Genomic DNA, 20521 nt, shown 5'->3' on the forward strand with positions numbered 1-20521 from the left:
ACCTGCTCTATTAATTAAAACTTGACTTGACTTAACTCCTTTTTTCCTTTTTTCATCTTAAGCTGTACCTTTTATAAAGTTGTCAGGTGAATCCATCTCATCATTAACTCTAAAAAGAGACAGAAACACGGCTTAGAATTCAGTATTTGCAGCTCACAGCAAGAAGAGCCGCAGTCCAAAGCGGTCTAGAAAGTAATAGCTACTTGTGTGTGTGTGTGTGTGAGTGGTTGTCGTTACTGGTACCGGCGACCAGTCCAGGGTGTCCCCGGCCTCTTGAGGTCCAGGCCTCTTGTTACGGAGCAGCACAAGAAAGTGTATAAACTGAATCAACTGTACAGACCTCCTGGATGTTCATGCCCAGAGAGAGCCATTTCAGCTGATCAAAATGCACGCTCACACACACAACTCTGTGTAAGAGGATGGTGATTGTTCGGTCTGTCAGGACGTTCCTGCTCTCCAAGAGAATATCTGATATCCTAAACGACTCCGACTCCTCCCATAGCCAACATAGGAGGGAGATTGCGAAACACAGGAAAAGGGGAGCAAGAGACAGACAGTCTATATGAGTGAGCCGTGACAATCAAACACTTGCCGGATGAACAAAAGCCGCTAATAAACAATCTCTGTCCTCGTGACAAAAAGGTTAAGGTTGTTTTTCCCACAAACATCTGGTGGCCGTACGCTCGAAGAGGAAGCCGTGCGACGTATAATTCCGTCAACACCTGACGCAAACAAAAATAGAGAGGGAAGCCGAACAGGAAGCGGAGCTCTTTTGAGTCTCAAACAAAAGATATCAGCCCGGCTGCCAACACAGACAGGGCACCACACCTTGGCAAACGATGCCACTCACAATCAAAGGAACAGTCGTCATCCGTGTTTTTAAAGGATATCTTTACAAGATTTAAAAATATGTCTTTGGACGGAAAACAATCGGGGTTTGGCACCTTTATTATACCTTATTGTTGTGCGATTCCCGGCATTTTTAAGAGTGTTTATTTTAACACCTCATTGTTGGAGAAGCCAGAAGACATGTTTTTATTGGCTTAATTTATTATTCCTTGCTTAATGATAGCAGTGGATTTTTTAAATGTTGATGGGAAATTTTTTTAGGGCCTCTCATTCCTAGGCCACTAGAAGCAGCGTTGAAATGAAGTCAGTGTGGCTCAGAGGATCCAGCAGAGGGGGCTGCTCGCTGCAATCATATGCTGATTAATTGAGCTTGAGTCTCCCCATGCTGGGAACATAAGTTGCCCCACACTGTAGGCTACATGTTGGTATGTGGCTAAAGGTCACAGGGCCTCTATGGAAGTCACCTTTTTGGCCACAGGTATCCCCTCCACGCCATCCCAGACGAACATTAGGAAAGCGGTGTTTCCCTGACGGTCCCTAGTCAGGCGTATATATCAAACTGGGTTATGTTCATTTTTATTAATTGTGCATGTATCTCTCTAATTAGCTAATGAGAGACAAAAAAGCATGGTTTAGAGCCGGAAAAAATGCAAATGACTCTCAGAAAATAGCACAAAAAAGTAAATGGCAAGGCGAGAGAATCATCCTTCATTGAAATGTCAGAGATAAATGGCTCAAATGTCACATCAATTAAAACGGGGGACAGTTAGTAGTTCATTAAAGAGAGAGCCATATTGCACCGTCGGGTACCGTTGCCAACCCTTACTATCTGGGGCAGACTGGCAGCGGGTCCAGATGGCACGGAAATCCTCACAGATTTCAAAATGGTCTCTGCAGGGGTGGCGTTTTTCTCCCCCGCTTCCACCCTCACCACTGAGATGGGGTGTGGGCCTGTGGCCCACTCTGGCCCGCCACATTCCAAACGGAGGCATGCAGAGAGCTGAGGAAATAAAATGAAAGAAACCAAAAAAGAGACACTTTTAAACAATGCACGACGGATGCCAAACACTCATTAGAACGGTTAAGTCCCTCGTATGATGGATGAGAGTTACAAGCCATATAAGATCACAGACAAGTGAAAACTATATTAAACACGACTTTATCCAGATCGGACAAGGGAAAAAAATGCAGTCCGGGGGCCACATGTGGCCCATTGAATGTATTTATGTGGCCCTCAAGAGCTCAAAGGGAAACTCGTCAAACAGATCATGTAAAAACTATTTTCTTTTTTATTTACTTTTTTTTATTCATTACTTTAAATAAAAATAAAATAAATCGTGCATTTTTTTCAGGACTTTTGTCCTTACGTTGTGTTATCAGTTTTATCTTGCCCTTTAAAGTATATACTTTATTGAGTATTGTTTTGATTGTTTAAGCGCTTTGTGACCCTGGTCTGGAAAAGCGCTATACAAATAAAAATGACTTACTTACTTACTTATTTTTCGTCACTGTGAGTATTTAATGCCCCTTTTTTATCAGACTAAAGAAAATACAATTTATAGTTTAATACAATAAAATAAAAATAATAGCCTATTTTCTCATGTCTGGGCTTGAATACAAGACTACTACTAGACAAGGTTTTTTTGGACAAAAATGAAGACTAAGACAACTGAGATACATTAAAATGAACATATAGTTTTGTCTATAACTCTAAAAATGAACAGATTACTGTGAGAATTATCCCAACTCTTAGTCGATATGAGGGTGAGTAGAAAATGAGTAAAATTTGAATTTTAAATTTTAAGTCACTTTTTTCTTATATTATATTATAATAATATAATAATAATTATATATTATTTAGATTTTTATCTAATATATTGCTTGCTATCTCTGTATAAAATATGATTATCTAGATAAATTAAACCAATCATGTTCCTGTAATATATTATTTTTTCACTTTAAAGACTTTTATAGACAAAAGGAAATATAATTCAAAGACAGCATTTTTGAAAAACCTTCAAACTTTGACCCTAAATCTCTCAGCCGGACTGGGTGTCAATCAAAAAAAAGTGGGCCGGACTTTTGTTTCCATCAACCAATCAATATCCGCTCATGCCCTCTCGCGATTGGTCGACTTGACCACGCGCCAACTAGGAACAGGAAGTGAACCACATGTCAGGTTTGTTTACTAGTGTCAAGTGGACGTCGTCGGTACCCGAAGCACGTCTGTAAGACTTTGATTTATACACGCACACAATCTCGTTAGACTTTTTGTATTGATGACATGTTTTTAGCGTCGATCATCAACGTCCACGGAAAACAAATGAGAGTGTAATTCTTGCAATATGGTCATATTTCCACGGGAAGAAAAAAAAGAAGCAAACACGTGTTGCGTTCGCACACCTGCACAGCCGGAGAGCTCTTTCTACTCCATTAATCTCGCAGGTTTGACTATGAACCAGCTTAATGAGAAACGAGTCTGAAGATTGACGAGCATGATGGAAGTGCCAGTGATGTTCGCAGACAACACAAGCTGTTTATTGTCTAGTGTCGAGTAAACGTCGGACAGAAGATAGCGAGTTATTTTTAATCGGGCAGACTATTAGCTGAGGACGTTATTGCAAAAAGTTCATTATTGTGACTGCGAGTCTATTAGCAGATCGGTTAGATGCAGACACTGCACTGTACTACTGTTTCAGCTCAGAGAATAACTGGCTTATATTTGTCAGTTGCAGGCAAAACCCCCAGATGAATACACTGAGAAGTGCAGAAAACAAGAAAGTTGTGGAAGTTATGATCAAATACCAAGACGTGTTTGTGTGTCAGTCTTGCTGAAATATACATTTTTTTTCTTCCCTTAACTTTTCCTCCTGACACACAACTTATGTTTATATCAATCTTACTTGACAACAGCCATTTTCTAACTTGAAATCCAAATTCCACTCATTTTCTTCTCGCCCTCATGTCGAATAAAGGTTGGGATTATTTTTCCAGAGTAATCCCTTTTAGTTTTGTGTTTTATAGGCACACATTTAAATCCATTTTAATGCAGCGACTGGCGCTCAAAATCATCATTAAAACATCCAAGCTCATCCATGCTGCTCGTCTGTAATTTTCCTTTTTTTGTCGCACCTTGACAAGGAGAATTGTTCCGTTAAAAACTTAAGCAAGTCTATATTTTAAGCTTGTTTGTAGCAGAAGTTTAAAGAATAAGATACTACACAGACAGGAAGTATTCCGGGTAAATATCGTGATTGCTTCTAGTCCATTCTATAACTCCAAAAACGAACGGATTACTCAGAATGTAATACAAGCCATAGTCAACATGAGGGTGAGTAGAACATTGAGTTTTTAATTTTGAGTGATTTAAACCTTCACCCAGAAATGACCGATTTCAAACCCAGAAGTTATTAATAACACATAGAGGCCTGCATTAATTAATGTTGAGTTTTACACCACTTTGTCCTCAGAACAAACATAAATAACTTTATATAAATAAATGACACCTGAAAACACACCAATAAGATACACTAGAAAGTGTGCTAAATACATTTACTCTAGGGATTAATTATTTCATACAGCTAATCAAGGACAAAAAACAAATATTATTTTAACATTTTAGAAAAACATGAATCAGTCCAACTAAGCAAGTATTGTGCACCTTAAAAAAGAGGTGTTTGAAAGATGCGAGGTAACCTACTGTGTCTTTCTTTCACTGTTAGATGTTTGATGCTTATCTTACTGTCCCAAGAAACCGTTTGATTTTTGCATGTTATTGTGTAAGTTATTTTATTTAACTTGATTTCTTAATTTACTTCATATTATAAAATATAATATATTATAACATAGTAATTGTGTTAAAAGCTTACATCATTTAATGTAATGAGTGTATTGTAAATCACACACACCAACACACACATATATATATATCTGTTTTATATATATATATATATATATATATATATAACAGATATGTTTTTGATCGAGGTCCTGAGAAAGAAAAGGCGGTTGAAACTCTTCCAATCAATGTGACCTTTATTTATTATAACCCCCATCTCTCAAAAACTCACATATAACATAGTCAATCATCTCTCCTTCCCTCAAAGTAAAAATAAAAAAGGAACTGCTGTCTGGTTATTGCCAGTATCCATCTCAGTCGTCAGAAAAGCTGCACGTTTTTGCTGTTGTTAAGGGCTGGAAACCAGAATCCCATCGGAGTTGCACCCTAAGGAACAAATTTAATGCTAGAAAAACATCCCGGCCATCAACCAAAAATGACGGATTGAAAATAATGTCGAGCTATCTTGGGAATCCCCCACCAGACAAGGGAACAGACTGCATTGTTTTTCTCATTTATGTGATATATAGAACAGAAAGAGGGGAAAAAATGGGCGATTTATTGGTTAGATAGGCGTATTCTTTCCCATGCACAAAAGATATATTGGATAGTAATGCAAGGATCAAGTCACATCATGACATTGTTTGGAGGCTAGGTGTTCAAATTTGTAAGTCATCATCTGGTGGTGGGCTGCTCTCTGATTTCAATAGATCATTCAATGCAAATATGTGTGGGAAATTGTGGAAGTTGCCACATGAATATGTCAATGAAGGCGCAGTAATTTGTGCTTCCTTAGCAGGGCAACGAGATGAAGAAGCAGAGGGAGAGCCGGTGCACTCAGAAGACCATCTCATTGCTGAGCCCCCTGGGGAAGATCCAAGTCAGCGGATGTGAGAATGGTGTGCACACCATCCAGATCCTAATGGATGTCGCACCTGCTGAAAGGTACTGTACAACAGCGGGCTGTGTGACGTGATAAACAAAGGTGTGAAATTTACAGGCAGACAGAATCCACTCCTGTGATGGAGTGCCACCATTCCTCATTGGAAGCAGGGCATTTTTGTAGATCCCACAAGAAATATCCGGGAGAAAGTTGGGCAAATATGAGCCGGCACTAGAAATATGAGGGGCACTAGAATACAGTTGGGCTTGAAATTAGATTTCTGATGGCATGTGGTTGTGATTCTTCCCGCAGTATATTTGAAATCTCAGAAAAATAACTTGTTTATTACCCACCGGGGACTTGATTAGAGCTGATGTCTGTAGGGTCAGCGAAGGCCATGGGGGAGCGTGGCCGACTGTTCTCTCCTGTTTATTTATGTCTCCTTCGCGTTGAATATAGTGGTCGGGTTTGTCAACCGACACTCTGGAATGTAATATGTGATTGCATTTCCTCCCCTTTTTATCCATCCCTCAAAGTGTTGACAGCCCTACTGAAGCGACTGAAACTGATTAAATCCAGCATTAATAAGTAGTTATTCCTTATTTCCACAGGTCCACATGCTAGCACTCGGATTAGATTTGATTGGATCGAAATTAAATACCCATGTATCCTAGATTCACATTTGATAAACTTGAATGGTTTGGGAAATTAAACCATTTCCAAATGCAGCCGGATAGGAAGTTCCGCATTTGAAAATGTATGTTTAAATTCTAATTTATGGAAACTCATTAATGACCTTGTATATTACGCCTCGACATGCGTTTCCCCCGCTCAACTGTCTATCCGCTATTTCCTAAAATTCATCATGCAATAAAAAAGCATTCCACTTGTTGTTAATGAGTTGAAGAGTGGAAATTAATAATAAGGAATTTTGATTATGGAAGATGTCCTGTAACCATGTGCAAGCACCTTTCCCCGTCTCCTTGTGAACAGGGTTTAATTTGTGTGTTCAGGTTCAGCGGTGATATGCAAATGAATTTAATGATTCGCATCACTAGATCATTTCTCAGTGTAATATCATTTGCTATGTCGGTCATAAGTGAGGCTTGTATCTCACTGCCGTATGTTCTCCGAGGTGTGAGCTTGAAATCATTGAAGAAAATGTCCGGATTTTATCGCCCGCCGCCGTTACTGTCAGAGCGCTTGAAAAGCAGAGCCCAGATATATGAAGTAACACAATGTAAACAGGCATTAAGGGAGGCGAGATAAAGTGACAAAATATAGGCTTATCTTTCCAACCGGCTTTACATGTAGATCTCACAAAAGCCCGCGTGTAGCTGTAATAGTTCAGATCAGCCATTTCCATTGATTTATTTATGACATACTAAACAAGGCTTTGGATGTTGTTTGGTTCTGGCTTAAGCGGTCAGGGTGATAAATGATCTCTAGGCCATGTTTTGGATAATGAAAATGGATGACATCTTCGTAGAACCTGAAAGAAGCTCTATATCAGTATTTATGAAACAGATTAGTTGCAGGAAGTTATGAAGTTTGCTAGGTTACTGCAGTAATTCAGATTAATAAATAGACAAGAGTCACTTTGTGTCTTTAACCGAATTACAAAACATTTGCCTTGTTATCCCTATTTAGACTTCAGTTGATATAATTTCATAAACGTCCTTGGAGTCGTTGTTGCTACAAAAGATGAACTGTTAATTTAAGGCGGTTAGGGCAGTAATTGTTTGTGTTTTAGTTTTAGTTTAAAGCTACAAGATAACTGAATCAAAGCCAACAGTTCGTATTATTTACCCCAAAGTCTAAAAAATGACAGAAAAGAAAAATAGTTAATATAAAAGGCCAAGGGAAAGCACTCCACAATTTTTTAAAATTTGTAATCAGCACTATTTAAATAGTAAAACCGTTTTTTTATTTATGTTTAAGATCTTGTTTTTTTTTATTATAAATGTTGCACATTTGTACCTCAGAAAATACCTGATTCATGGAAGGTTCCACACCTTCAACCTAAAATGGCAGTAAAAGGTTTTATAATCATAGTGAATATTTAAGCTATTAGGGGTGTTTTTATTTTTAGCTTATTAAGATTTGATTATTTTTATCTTTAAATAAAGGGTTTTAAAAATAAAAATTGTATCTTTTTTTTTTTTTCATCATTACAATTATTTAGAATTAACATGCAGTTATTTGTAGTGTTTGTTCATTTTTGTGTAAAAATGAAACTTCCGGTCGCTAGAAGGCGTAATCATTAGCGTCGCAGCTAAAGGAACAATGAAATCCTTCGAGATTCCAGAGATGACTGAGTACGAGAGGACACAGTCTACTCCCGCAACTTTTAAAGCTGATATTTGGACATATTTTGGTTTAAAACAATTAAAAGCAGTTCTTACTTCGTCAAGAGTCATTTGGTCATATGGTAAATTGTACAAAATCAGAGTCAAGTACTCGACAATACTACAAATATATCCTTGTTCCTACACTATCACAATATATAATGGTATCGCCAGATTCTTGCAAATACACACCACTATGAGGTATATTAAATAATTACTGAAATGTGAGAAAAGCTGTAATTGTGGAGGGTTTATTATTATTTATATTTTACAAACATTTGGGCCCCAAATTATTTACTACTATTGTCTGTTTTTTTCAAAACAATTTAATTTCGTTTTATATTTAGGTTTATTTCAATATGAACCTTTAAACGTTTGAATAACATTTAGAAAATAAATCAACAGCATGGATTTTCAGTCTCAGGTGTGTAAATTATTTGATGTTAAACATGCTTTTAATATTAATTATTTTGATATGTGGAACCTTGGAACGTGCACCTTAAGGACATTGAATGAATTAATGAAAGCAGAAATGTCATTCAAAACTGGATTTGAATAATTGCTGTAAGATATTTTGACTTGTCGTATAGAATTATACAATTCAAAATGAATGTGCTGGGATCTAATCGAGTGTAGATATAAAAACGGGGAGGGGGGGGAAGAAATAATGAAGATTGAAAATCGGATTCAATCAAAGCAGAGTGAAAGATGTTGCTGCAATTAAACATCTCCTTAATAAATAATCCAGAAGTCACAGATGTCCTGGATCTGCTGGGACAGCAACAAAAGCAGCTGTGGCATTGATAGATAGTTATTGATAAACGCCATTATAGCTACATAAACGCCCTTGAAGTACTGCTTACGCACCGTGACCGTCAGCTCTTTGTAATAGAAATGTCTCGAGCCCCTTTTGCTTCCTAACGGATCTAAGGAACATTTCCTGAAATCAACCTCCTCTGCCAGTCTAACGACAGCCCTGAAGGCACCATCAGATGAACAAATTCATTACATCACAACAACCCCTGTTGGGGCCTTTCGCACAAGCCCCCCCACCCTCTTCCCCTTGTAACCAGCTTCCCCTCTATTCCCCGGTATTTAGCATGGCCGTGGCATTCTTAGAAAAATGACTTGCATTCTGCGTACAGGAGATTGTTGTTATCTGAATTATGATGCTTTTCCACTCACATAGACACGTAATACTGAGGAAACCGTGCAGCCGAGCTATTTTTTTTTTATTATTAATGTGAAAAATGGCAGGGAAAAGACCTGGACTCCTGCCCCGAGACATTTTGTGGGCATATTATTTTACAACGCTTTGATCAATTTGTCTGTCAAGCCCCGTCTGAGATGTGGGGGAGCAGGAAAAAAGCAATTTAGCTTGTGAGGTCCTCAATAGAAATGTACTGCCGGAGCCTGTGTATGACATGTTGCATTAGAACCTGAGTAGCCTTTATTGCCTGATAATGTCGCGCAGCAATGCTGATATCAATCACGCCTTAACAGCCTCTCTGATATGTTTTTATGAAAAAGAAGTCAAAAAAAAAGAAAAAATGCACGGTGCGTTCCTTGTGAAATAATTGTTTAAAGAAAGAAATCCTCCCAGCTCAGAATCAAACTATTTTTTTTTTATTCAGCTTTTAAAAAAAAGGTTCGGAATAAGCCCCCCTGAATATGCTTCTATAGAATATCGCAATTAATTTTTACATGGATAAACATTCCGCCTCATTTGCATTTAGATACAAACAATGCTTTTGTGCGTCTATATTCCCAGCACACAGCCCGGGTCATGTGATCTGCCCAAAATCCTAAGTGGCTAACACCAAAATTTATCTTCACACCTACCAGACCATAAATCCTTTTTTTTTTCTTTCTTTTTTTTTTTTTTGTTCCCCCTCTCCCTCTCTCTGCCACAAAGCCACATAAATCTGCGTCTGATTCTTCACATTGTTTTTAGTTAATGATTTTCATCTGTTTGTTGTTGCTGTGATAGCGGGGGAAACGTACCATATGCTCCCGCAAAAGACAAATGATTAGCAAATGAAATTCTGGACAGCTGTCTGACTGAAAGCGTTTGGTTGATAGCATTCTGCTACCATAATTAGCTTAAGCTTTGGGTTAATTAACTTTCTACCTGGATATGCATAATAATGGAATCCTGCAGGAAGCCAAGGAGCTTCCCTGTATATCAGCACGCAAAAGGCGGCCTCTTTATTTTGTATTTCGCCAGCATATTTCAATTTCAAGAGGCGATTTAGCTCGGGAGCGTCGTCAAATATTGTAGATTTTACTCCCCATGCCAGATAATTCTGAAACAAAAGGGCTGTATTATGTGGCAGAAATGCCATTTCTGAATGTAATTAAAGCAGATGAAAGCAATCACCATTTTTTAAACGCTTTTGTCTAGCACGAGGCCTACTCGTAAAAAAAAAATACCCATCAAGAGGAGAAAGGAGGCAAGAGAACCCCCCAAGTCCTTATATAAGAGGCCTTTGAGACTGGAGTGAAGTACAACAGTAATTAGTCTTTTGTATGATTTTTGCCGGCCATGGTCATGATTAGTTAAGCATATGAGAGGAGTGCAGGACGGCATTGCTCTTAAGGAGGAGGGTGTTAAAGTCTATTTATCACCAGTTATCCTCACAGCTTTCCATTATCACCGACAACAGCGGACGGGGGCCTGAGAACCGCCTAATTGTTCTGAGGTGGAGTGTTTTTGTGTCAAAGCCGTCACCCCGCCACATTGGCATTCATAAGCAGCCAGACATTTTCCATCTATCCGGGCCCTAATACCCAAGCTGTCACAACAGCTTTTTACACACTAGCGTCGGTAGTGTGAAATATCTGAGGTGATGCATTTATCTTTCCTTTTTTTTTTTTCTTCTTCTACTTCTCACACTCATGTAGTGTTGTGAATCAATGCGCCGGTTCACACTGAATAGTGGCTGCGGTAAATTTGTTTGCTGTCTGTTTACATGATGTGAGAATTCCGCGATGTGTCGCCACAACTATTATAGTTCCTTCAACACATTTCGCTCTGTTTATTCCGTGTTGAATCCAGCGCGCGCCGCAAAATTCTGATCAGCATATATTAGTATTTTAAGCTTTACAGACACTAGTGGGGTAAACTGCTTACATTTGTAACTAAAATGCTTTGTCATAAAAACACACAGTTCTCTTGAGAGAATGGTATCATCAGTTAAGCAGAAAAGAAAAAGGGGACTTTTGATGAAGTCTCTTTAGGTAGTGTATGAATAATTCATAGTGTAATGATATTCTGACAATTTTTGTGCTATTTTTTTTTTCCTCCGCAGCCCCGGAATATTGTTTTGCATGTTGTGAAGTGTAGTACTCAGCTGCGTATTCATTAAGGTGCTGCTCCCACTGGCCCTTGGACCCATCTGTGCTCTATGTTTATGCGCCCCTCTCCCGGGATCCTCCCAATCAGGGCTGCATGTGCCATTTCCTGTGTAAACCAACACCTGTGTAACACGCTACCTGTAAACCGCCCCTGCACAGACGAGGCACTAACGTTCACACTGATGGAAATCTGCACATGTTGTGCTTTTCTAAAAACGGGACCTCCTGGGCGAAGGGAAGTCAGAGCCGTCGAGATGATGCTAAAAGCAGATCTTTTTTTTTTTTTTTCTCTTCCTCTGGAAGTTTTTCCCGACGCTGCGGTTGCGCTAGTTTGTTTTGGGAACTTGATTGGATTCTATATCTGCAACACGCAGAAGCACTACAACGTGTGACATACCAGGGCGGAATATGCGGGGAGATGATTCCGCTCTGACATCTTGGAGAGGAGTACGAGTCAATTATGCCCAAGTGTTGTTCTTGCTTATCTTCCTGCGGCACCAAACAAGGATTTAGTCAAGGATTTAGGGGTGAGGGGGCGGCGGTGGGGATCATGGTAAGCGGTTCACAACAAAACACTCAAAACTCCTGGGAGCGGGCACTGATTTAAAAATAAATTACAGAAGACGAAGCGCTAACACTCAAGGGCCCTCAGCAGTGCTGGCGTACACAGGTGAAGATTAGCCTCCTCGCTAATCAGAGGAACAAGGCAGTAATTTGCTCTGAACACAGACAGTAATTAGGACTTGGTGACACTAGATTCCCATAATGCCTTTGTGCTTGACGTGGTCAAATTCTGACAGAGGCTATCCATGCAGGGTCACTGTCCCCCCAGTCTCCCGGCCCTCTTCAGTGGAGGCTATAAAAGGTCCCTGCAGTTACAGGGGATCCCTAATGTACTTTATGCCTCTCTCACTGGCTCTTTACCATTCGGGTAATTGGAATCTCTTACTGCGGCACTTGAGAATAGAGCCTAAAAACGCTATTTGAAACTGCTCAGTAGTCTGTTGTAGATAAACATTGCTGCTCCGGGTGTGGATACACTACATAATGGCGGAAGAGTTAAGGCGGTGGTAATACATGCCTTTACTGACTCCTGTGGCTCGCCAGCTGGGAGAAGAAACCTAATTGTTGTGTGCTTTGTTGCCTCCCCTGCACCTACCAGCACCACCTTTATGTGTTGGACCGAGTGTTGCAGCCTCTTCTGCGGACACTCACTAATAAGAGCTGTTAGATATCTAGAGAGCAGTTTGTCCGGCCCAGTTGTTTTTATTTTTTGAAATAGTGGCAAACAAAACATGCTCCGCTAAACAATGGGAGGCGTGGAATGGTTGCTGCGACTCGCTGGAAATACATTTCCCCCGCAATATTCTCCCCACTGACTTGAGATAAAAGTTTCAGTATATACGCGGTGGCATTTAAGCAGTATCTCTTTTTAAAAACTTGTTAAAACTTTTTGGTGTTGGTTTAATAAATGTTTGGGAATTCGAAGTCAGTGTGTAACATAAATTGGGTCATTCTAGTGCTTTTCCTTTTTCATTAATATTGTTAATGTTGTTGTGTCTGTTTTCATGGATCAGATTACTTAACCCTTGTGTTGTCTCAGGGTCAAGGTGACCCGGTGCTTGGATACAAATGTGTTTGAGGTATCCCTTGTGTTGCCTTTGGGTTATAGTAAACGGTAAGGTTAAGCTTTACCAACCCAGAACCAACGAGATTACACCAATTTTAGACATTTAGACATTTTATTTAAAAATATTTGTATACATCTTTTCATGTCGTAAAATGCTTTATTAGAAATTCAATATTGGGTACTTTAACACAAAATCTGTTCTTTCTAATGATACAAAGTGTTATGTAGTGTTTAATTTAACCTAACTACTAGCTGAGCTAACACATATATGATTTATTAATTCATTTTGATTTTCAGGTTAACTTAAAGGACTCTAACTATCTTATTAATAAATAAATCATATCAAATTGTCTGGTAAATTGTGTGCATGGGAACTTGTGTCCTGAGTGTGAGAAAGAAAACAGTGTCTTCGCTACAGCCAGAACACACACATGTTTTTCTATAAGAAATCACACTTAAATGGAAAGTAATGAAATGAATAAAAACCTTGTAAATTAAGGACACATACATATTTAAGGAGCTACATCTATGTCCGACTTCAATCAAAACTTGATTTGATAGTTTTCAAACATCGTGACACATATTTACATCTTAAAGAGCTCATAAATGGACCAGAGACATACAGCAGAGTATAATATAAGGAATAAAAGAACAAATTGACTTGACTCGATAAACTTATATAAAATCATGCATAAATAAACTAGTTCATATGTTCTTTGTGGGCTTTTTTTCCCCTAGAGATGTTAATTCAAACATTTTTAAGTTTTAGCTTCCAACTATTCTACATGAGGTTTCTGGTGTTTGGGAATATATATCAGAGAACAATTATATCAGAAATATTTATTCGGTTTCATCCGGTTCTTACTTTTTGTTCTTTTTTTTACACATTGATCACAATGATATAGTGTGTCACCGTTGGATACATAATTGAGCATCTTCCTCCTGCTGTGACGGCGACTTCACATCACTTTAAGAGTCATCAAACACACACATGCCCAGAGTTGTCATAAGAAGTTCTGAATTATTATAAGTTTGTAGCCATCATTGACTTCATCTTCTACAGAAGATGGATTAACATTATTTCTTTTTACATTTTACTTCACACTTTCAAATATATTAAAACTTTGTTCTCCTCATTATTCAAAATAATGTTTCTTTTTATTATAACAGAGTGACTCAAATCAGTTCAGAGCACGCCTTCTAAAACCCGTAATTGAACTTTATAGTTTAAACCATTGCGAGATAAAGGCTACCAGAAGCTTTATTGCTGGAGCTGAAAGCTCCATAGATATTTCATAGGCAATAACAATAAATACCAACTTCACAGCCTTTTAAAACCTGATATAAATAAATACACAAAAGTGGGAGACCTATTGAAGCTGAATGTTTTTGAAGTGCTGCCCGGAACGTAAGCTCAAATATGGGCTCAGGACAATAATGTGGCGAGCATGACTTTACAGTTGCTGTACTTTTAATGGTTGTTATCGACTGAATTTAACCCTTTTCTCACTTTTCATTTATACATTTACTATATTTATTATCTTATTAAAGTATTAATCAACTAGACCGACAGGTATTGATCGAACCTTTACGTTGATATTGGTTCCTGAACGATAATTAAAAATAATATTTAGATTTCTTAAGAATACAGTTTCTTTCCCTTGTCTATGTATGACAGGATCCGTCCTGCCTGCTCCGAGAGGACTCCACTTTAGTGCTGCAGTCGTTACATAGGCATCTGAATGATCTTCAAACGGTTGAACGAGCGTCGTTGAGCAAGCGGCTTACAATTGTATCACAGCCTTTGGTTCAGAGACCATCAGCAGCTTGACATTCATAGAGACATGCTGTATCCCCCCCCCCGCCCCTTTTTAGACAGTCATTTTAGGCTTTTTTCATGCTCTCCTGAGTCCTTGACGTCTTTGAGTTAAGTATCTGAAGTTATAAGGCTGAGGAAAATATTGGACTGCTCTTGGCCTTTTCTATTTCATCCTCTGACCCGCCGTGTTACCCATGATCGGTGAAGGAGAACTCTGGCAGGCTGTGTCAAAAGTGACAGCCGATCGAGTCCGGATGAGCGCCATCACGCTTCACAGGATGGAGGCATGAGTTCTGAGTTTTTTTTTTCTCTCCCCCTGTTCCCCGGCAATATACCATTACACCCTTCAGCAGATTCTTTTCAATTAAATCCAGAGGTTAACCTGTTTCACTTTACGTCTGCACACACCAAAGAAAATGGAGCTGGTAAAGATTTGTACAACTTGACGACTTACCCTTTTTTTTTTTTGTCTCCCTCAATTGTTTTTATCCGGGATGAATGAAATAACCTTCAACTTTATATAAACGCTCAATTCATTCTCCGTATTAGGGTGAGAAATAAAGGTAGCACTCCAAATGACTCCCACTTTACACGGCAGTGATTTATGGTAATTGGAAATTGATTGTGACAGGAGCACAATATTAGAAATTTTCTGAAATCTCAATCGTCTATCAAGGGAAATAATCTTTTAGTGCAGTGAATCCCGACCACTTTTGAATTAGTTTCTTGTTTCTAAACCTGTGATGAAATTCTGAATGACAGCGAAGGGTTATCATGATGGATAGCCATCGTCTCTTTTGCTAAATTTAAATCCTGCACTCGTCTTACAAGGTGCTGATGATTGTTTTTGTGTACAATATTTGTAACTTTATTTGTTGCAACCAATATACATACAATATAGAGATTTATTTAATCATCAACTGTCTTTTGTCAACATAATTATGGGGCTTAAGCACATTTTTTTATTTTAATATTTATATTAAAAGAGAGTTTTGTACAAACGCATACTGTGCAATATAAGTAAAGGATCAATTTAAGACGCACTTAAATCAACACATTAGTTTCCCTTAAAGAAAACACTAAGGCAAAAATTAAAAAATCCCATTTAAAATTGTTTATAAACTTTGTATGTAGCTCAACTATTTACTATGCATAAGCAAAAGAACCAACTATTAATTGTGCAGTTTATGTTTCCGGGTGCAGATAAATTACTATTACATTTTCTGAAGTTATCAAATCAATAAATTTGGATTAATAATTACAAAAGTATATCTTTTATGTATAAAAAAATAAGTAAGGCAATAACAGCCAGTTGTATGCAGCCTTCTTTTCCTTTTGCATGTTTTTAATGAAAGAAAAACTTGCATTTACTAGCAAATATATTTTTTAAGAGGGATGACAATTGTTACTTAAATATAGTTTATATCGCCTTAATGTTACTGCATGTTTTCTTGCATCTATTGTTCAACACTATGAGGGGAAAAAAGAGGAAGATAAAATATAGGATAAAATATAGCAAGACCATTAAACTTTATAATTTATGAAGTTATTTCATTTTATCCTTGACTTCACACTCTGAATGGGAACCCAACCCGAAGCATGTTGAAATGAAGTAGACACATATTACAAAAGACCTTGCCTAAGGGCCCAAACTAGTAACACCCTTATCTGTGGTTTGTAATCCCTCTCCAGGATTCTGTCCCCCAACCCTCCGCTCTATAGTCCACTGTGTAACTCACCGCACTAACTAGCTGCATAATACACATTTAAATGACATTATGTTTCATTTAACTGACGCTTGTATCCAAAGCTGCTTACAAGGTAGAATGCATAGAGTGCCAAGGACCTTGCCTACGGCTTTCAACCTTCTGAGCCAAGGTTTTCATCGCAGCCAACGGTGTCATTATTCATCAACACTATCATATTAACAATCAGTATGGATTGAATGCCCAATAAAGTTGGATTTGAGACGTTAAAACAGAAAAAGGAAGACGTTTTTCAGAAGTAATCGGAGTTCTAATGCATTAATCCCCAACCACTGGTCTGGGGACCAGCACCAGTATGTGAGCTTAAAATAATGATAATAACTTATTTGTTTGTTAATAATTTTTGTCTGATTTATTTTGAAAAAACACAGCATTTTCTCTGCTATAACATACGCATGTGACCTTTAAGTTTATTTACTGAAAGAACTAGTGCTATTGAGATGTATTTTTCATGCACTTACAATGTCATGTTTTTTTTATTATAAGTATTTGTATTTAGTAGCATTAGTAAAAAAAAATGCAGTAATATAGGGTTGCCACGGATCCTTGAAAAGGCATTTAATTCATAAATCTACAAAAGGTCTTAAGTCGCCAAATCGGGAAAATATCTGGTGACATTAATTTATTTATTTAAAAATATTTTATATATTAACAAGCAATCACAATAGTGGAACTAACAAAACTCTCCCAGCAGTTGAACGCCGTGGCTCAACTTCAACTTCAGATACAGACTTTTACTTTGGGCAACTTAAGAAAGTGAATATTCAATAAGATTTAATGTCCAACTAACATTTTATTCATGGCTGAACTCAGTACCAGACAATGTGCATAAGGCAGGGTGTATTTTGGGGTAGGACATGCTTGTGCTGATAATTAAAGGGGTGTTTTATTTTCCTTTCTTTTCATTTGATTGTCGAGTTAACCTTGCATTTACCTTTAAATAAAAATTGTTTTTTTTTAGTCTTTAAAATTCCCTTAAGCTTCCCTTAAGGTGTAGGAATAAACCCTGCAATAATGTGATAGTTTTATCTGAAATAGGGTTTTTTTTTCAACTAAGTTTAAGGAGAAGCTTTCGTGTCAGCCCGGATGCAGAATCACATGATTTTGAGATTCACCGAAGTGACTCGAAATGTTGCCCGAACACAAGCTCCAGTTCCGCGGCCCACATGCTCTTTAGAAAGAATCCCCCACTGCACCTAGAGGTGACAGACTTCAGCCCGACTGATGTTGTTCTTCCCCTTTTATTTATTTATTTCGGCCCTTGTTTACCAGCCATAACATGTACTGCATTGCATTAACTTTTACCACTGTCAATGTTGTATCACTCAAAAACACCTTTAAAAGCGACGGCGCGGGGGGTGGGGGGGGGCCGAGGGGAGCTGGAAAAATTAGCCGTGGTGACAAGTGTGAAGCGTGAGCCGCAGGTCAAAGGTTGCCGAGCCTTAAGCAAAGGTGCTCTAGCCTTTGTCCGGTAGATTGTAAGGGCCTGCGGCTCCAACAGGAACATTTCCACACACAATATCCCCGAGCTGTCAGTGTGCAGCGGCTGGAACATCCTCTCAGAGAAAGAGGGGGTGCGGGAGGGTAGTGGTGGTGAGGGCCAGGAGGGGGGGGGGGTGTAAGAGAAGGAACAGTGGCCTGAAGATCCTTGCAGAAAGAGGAGGAGGAGGTGGTGGTGGTGGTGGGTGTGTGTCGGGGTGGAGGTGGTGGAGAGCCAAAAGAGCTGGAGAGGGAGGACGAGGGGGGTGGGGTTGGGGGGTAGAGCAATGAGAGACAATGACAAGTAGGGGCTGGCTGGGCACTCACCCATGCCGACAGAGATTGCCATGAGCCATGGCCATTGTTTGAGCGGGTCTCGGCGCCCGGGCCCACCGGTGGGTTTTTTCCGAAAAATTTCCGACCGCTTCGACTCTTAAACTGCTGTGTGGTTTTATTTAGAAATGAGAGTATTTACACCTTTTTTACTGTATTTACACCCGCCGTTAAACGGCACCCGGGAGACTTTCATCACACACGGCCACAAACTCTCCCTCCGAAAAAAACCCGAGCTCCTCAGTCATAACACTCCAGTAAACCCCTCGCATGCTCGTGTCCAATATAAAACATGGCTCACACTGTGACCCGCAGAAGTGTAAAAACACTTTAGGGCCCAGTTGTTAGGCGGCGCAGGAGAGAGACGGTCTGTATGTTTAACAAAGTAAATGTCTATTATTAATACTATACAGGATAAGCCAATTTTGAAAAAAGGGCACTTAAATGGCAAGATTATTTATTTATAAGTCCTGTACACCAGTTAATGGAATTGGCGGTCCTGCTTTAGATCCACATCACAGCTTGAGGTCCACTTTGCAGTAATGCACATGCTAAGAGAAGACCTTCCCAGTAGGGTCTTTAAGTGTCAAATATGGGTCAGTCTGCTTGCGATGACCTGGGGGGTGGTCAGCAACGGAGAGAAATTCAGCTGTTAAGTGATGCCAACTCAACCATCGGCAAATTCCTCCAAGCATCTATTCATGCTAAGATGCATGTCCAAGTGCTGCCTTTTCGCCGGCCAGCGCTGCGCTGGCCAAAAAAAAAATCAATTTATTCTTGTCATGAACTATAAACTAGACCCGAGCAGAGTTGAAACTGGAGTTAACGCTGAGCTCTTAACTTTTTTCTTTTTTTTTCTCTTTTGCTTGGAGACCTTTAAAATCTCTTTTCTGATACCGCGTCTGCTTCTTAATATTGTTTGAAAGAGATTGTTATTGCCGTTCTGCCTGACCATACTTTTGTTTTGTCTCGCCGCTGTCATCCCGTTCTGGAAACTAGCGGCGAGTTGACAGATCCCTGGATCGTAGCTTCCTTCTTAAATGGCTAGATGTTACACCGTGACAAAGAAGCAAGACAAGCAAATATTAATTTAAGACTTTCCTTTCTTTAAAGCCGGCGATATTGAACGGCTGACTTTTCTCCCATGATTGGAACGATAACCCATTCATTCATTTTCTGCTGCTTATTCCCTTATGAGGGTCAGGGGGGGCTGGAGCCTATTCTGTTATCTTTGGGCACGAGGCAGGGGACACCCTGAACAGGACGCCAGTCTGTCGCTGGGCACACAAAGACACACAACCATTCACACACACACTTATACCTATGGACAATTTCCCCAAGTTCACAATAAACCTCTGTATGTTTTTGGACTGTGGGAGGAAACCGGAGTGCCCGGAGTAAACCTACAAACTCCACACAGAAATATCAGAAGGGAAAAATTATTTATTTATTCACTTAGTTCACCCAAAAATGTCAAACTTCACTCATTTTCTACTCACCCTTTATGTCAACTAAGGGTTAAGATTATTTTCATAGTAATTTTTGTCTTTTAAGAGTTATAGAGTTATATTCATTTTAATGTAGCAACTGGAGCTCAGTTGTCTTCTTCTTCGTCCACAAAAGACATACTTTAAAAACTCTAGTGAAGCCTCGATGTGAAGAATTGTTCCGGAAAAAATTAATTAAGTCTATATTTAAGATTGTTTGTGACATATTTTTAAAGATTAACAAGCAATATACAAGACAAGTACTCTGGGTAATATCGTGAGCGCTTCCAGTGTAGACAGTAGACTGTATGCATTCTGGAAGCGTTCACGAGTATTCTGAAAATAATCCCAAACCTTCGGCGCGTGAGGGTGAGTAGAAAATGAGTGAAACTCTGAATGACAGCGAGGGTTATCATGATGGATAGTCGTCGTCTCTTTTGCTAAATTTAAATCCTGCACTCGTCTTACAAGGTGCTGATGATTGTTTTTGTGTACGATCTTTGTAACTTTATCTGTTGACGTCCAATAAATATACAAAATATCGGTTTATTTAAAGATCAACTGTCTTTTGTCGACATTATAATGACGCTTAAGAGCATTTTCTAATGTAAATATTTAAATGAAAAGAGAGTTTTGTACAAACGGACACATACTGATGAGTACAATAGAGGTCCAAGATCTATTTAAGACACACTTAAATGAACACATTATTTGCACTTTAAGATGACACCT

The 20521-nt window shown here is 38.9% G+C and overlaps 1 protein-coding gene across 3 annotated transcripts in view; it reads left to right on the forward strand.

Moving 5' to 3' along the window:
• Nucleotides 1–3032: 3032 nt before the first annotated feature.
• LOC148069546 (methylated-DNA--protein-cysteine methyltransferase-like) overlaps nt 3033–20521 on the forward strand; it is an 89418-nt gene continuing 71929 nt past the window's right edge. For 2 of the 3 annotated variants that reach the window (XM_087802223.1, XM_087802225.1), the window contains exons 1-2: nt 3033–3077; nt 5484–5632. In XM_087802223.1, the coding sequence (XP_087658349.1) occupies nt 5496–5632 (137 nt within the window). In that variant the 5' untranslated portion in view covers nt 3033–3077; nt 5484–5495. The remainder of the gene's footprint in view (nt 3078–5483; nt 5633–20521) is intronic. The other variant, XM_087802224.1, reaches the window with a different exon arrangement.

Source organism: Callionymus lyra, chromosome 11 (assembly GCF_982586985.1).
Source record: "Callionymus lyra chromosome 11, fCalLyr1.hap1.1, whole genome shotgun sequence".
Lineage (NCBI taxonomy): Eukaryota > Metazoa > Chordata > Actinopteri > Syngnathiformes > Callionymidae > Callionymus > Callionymus lyra.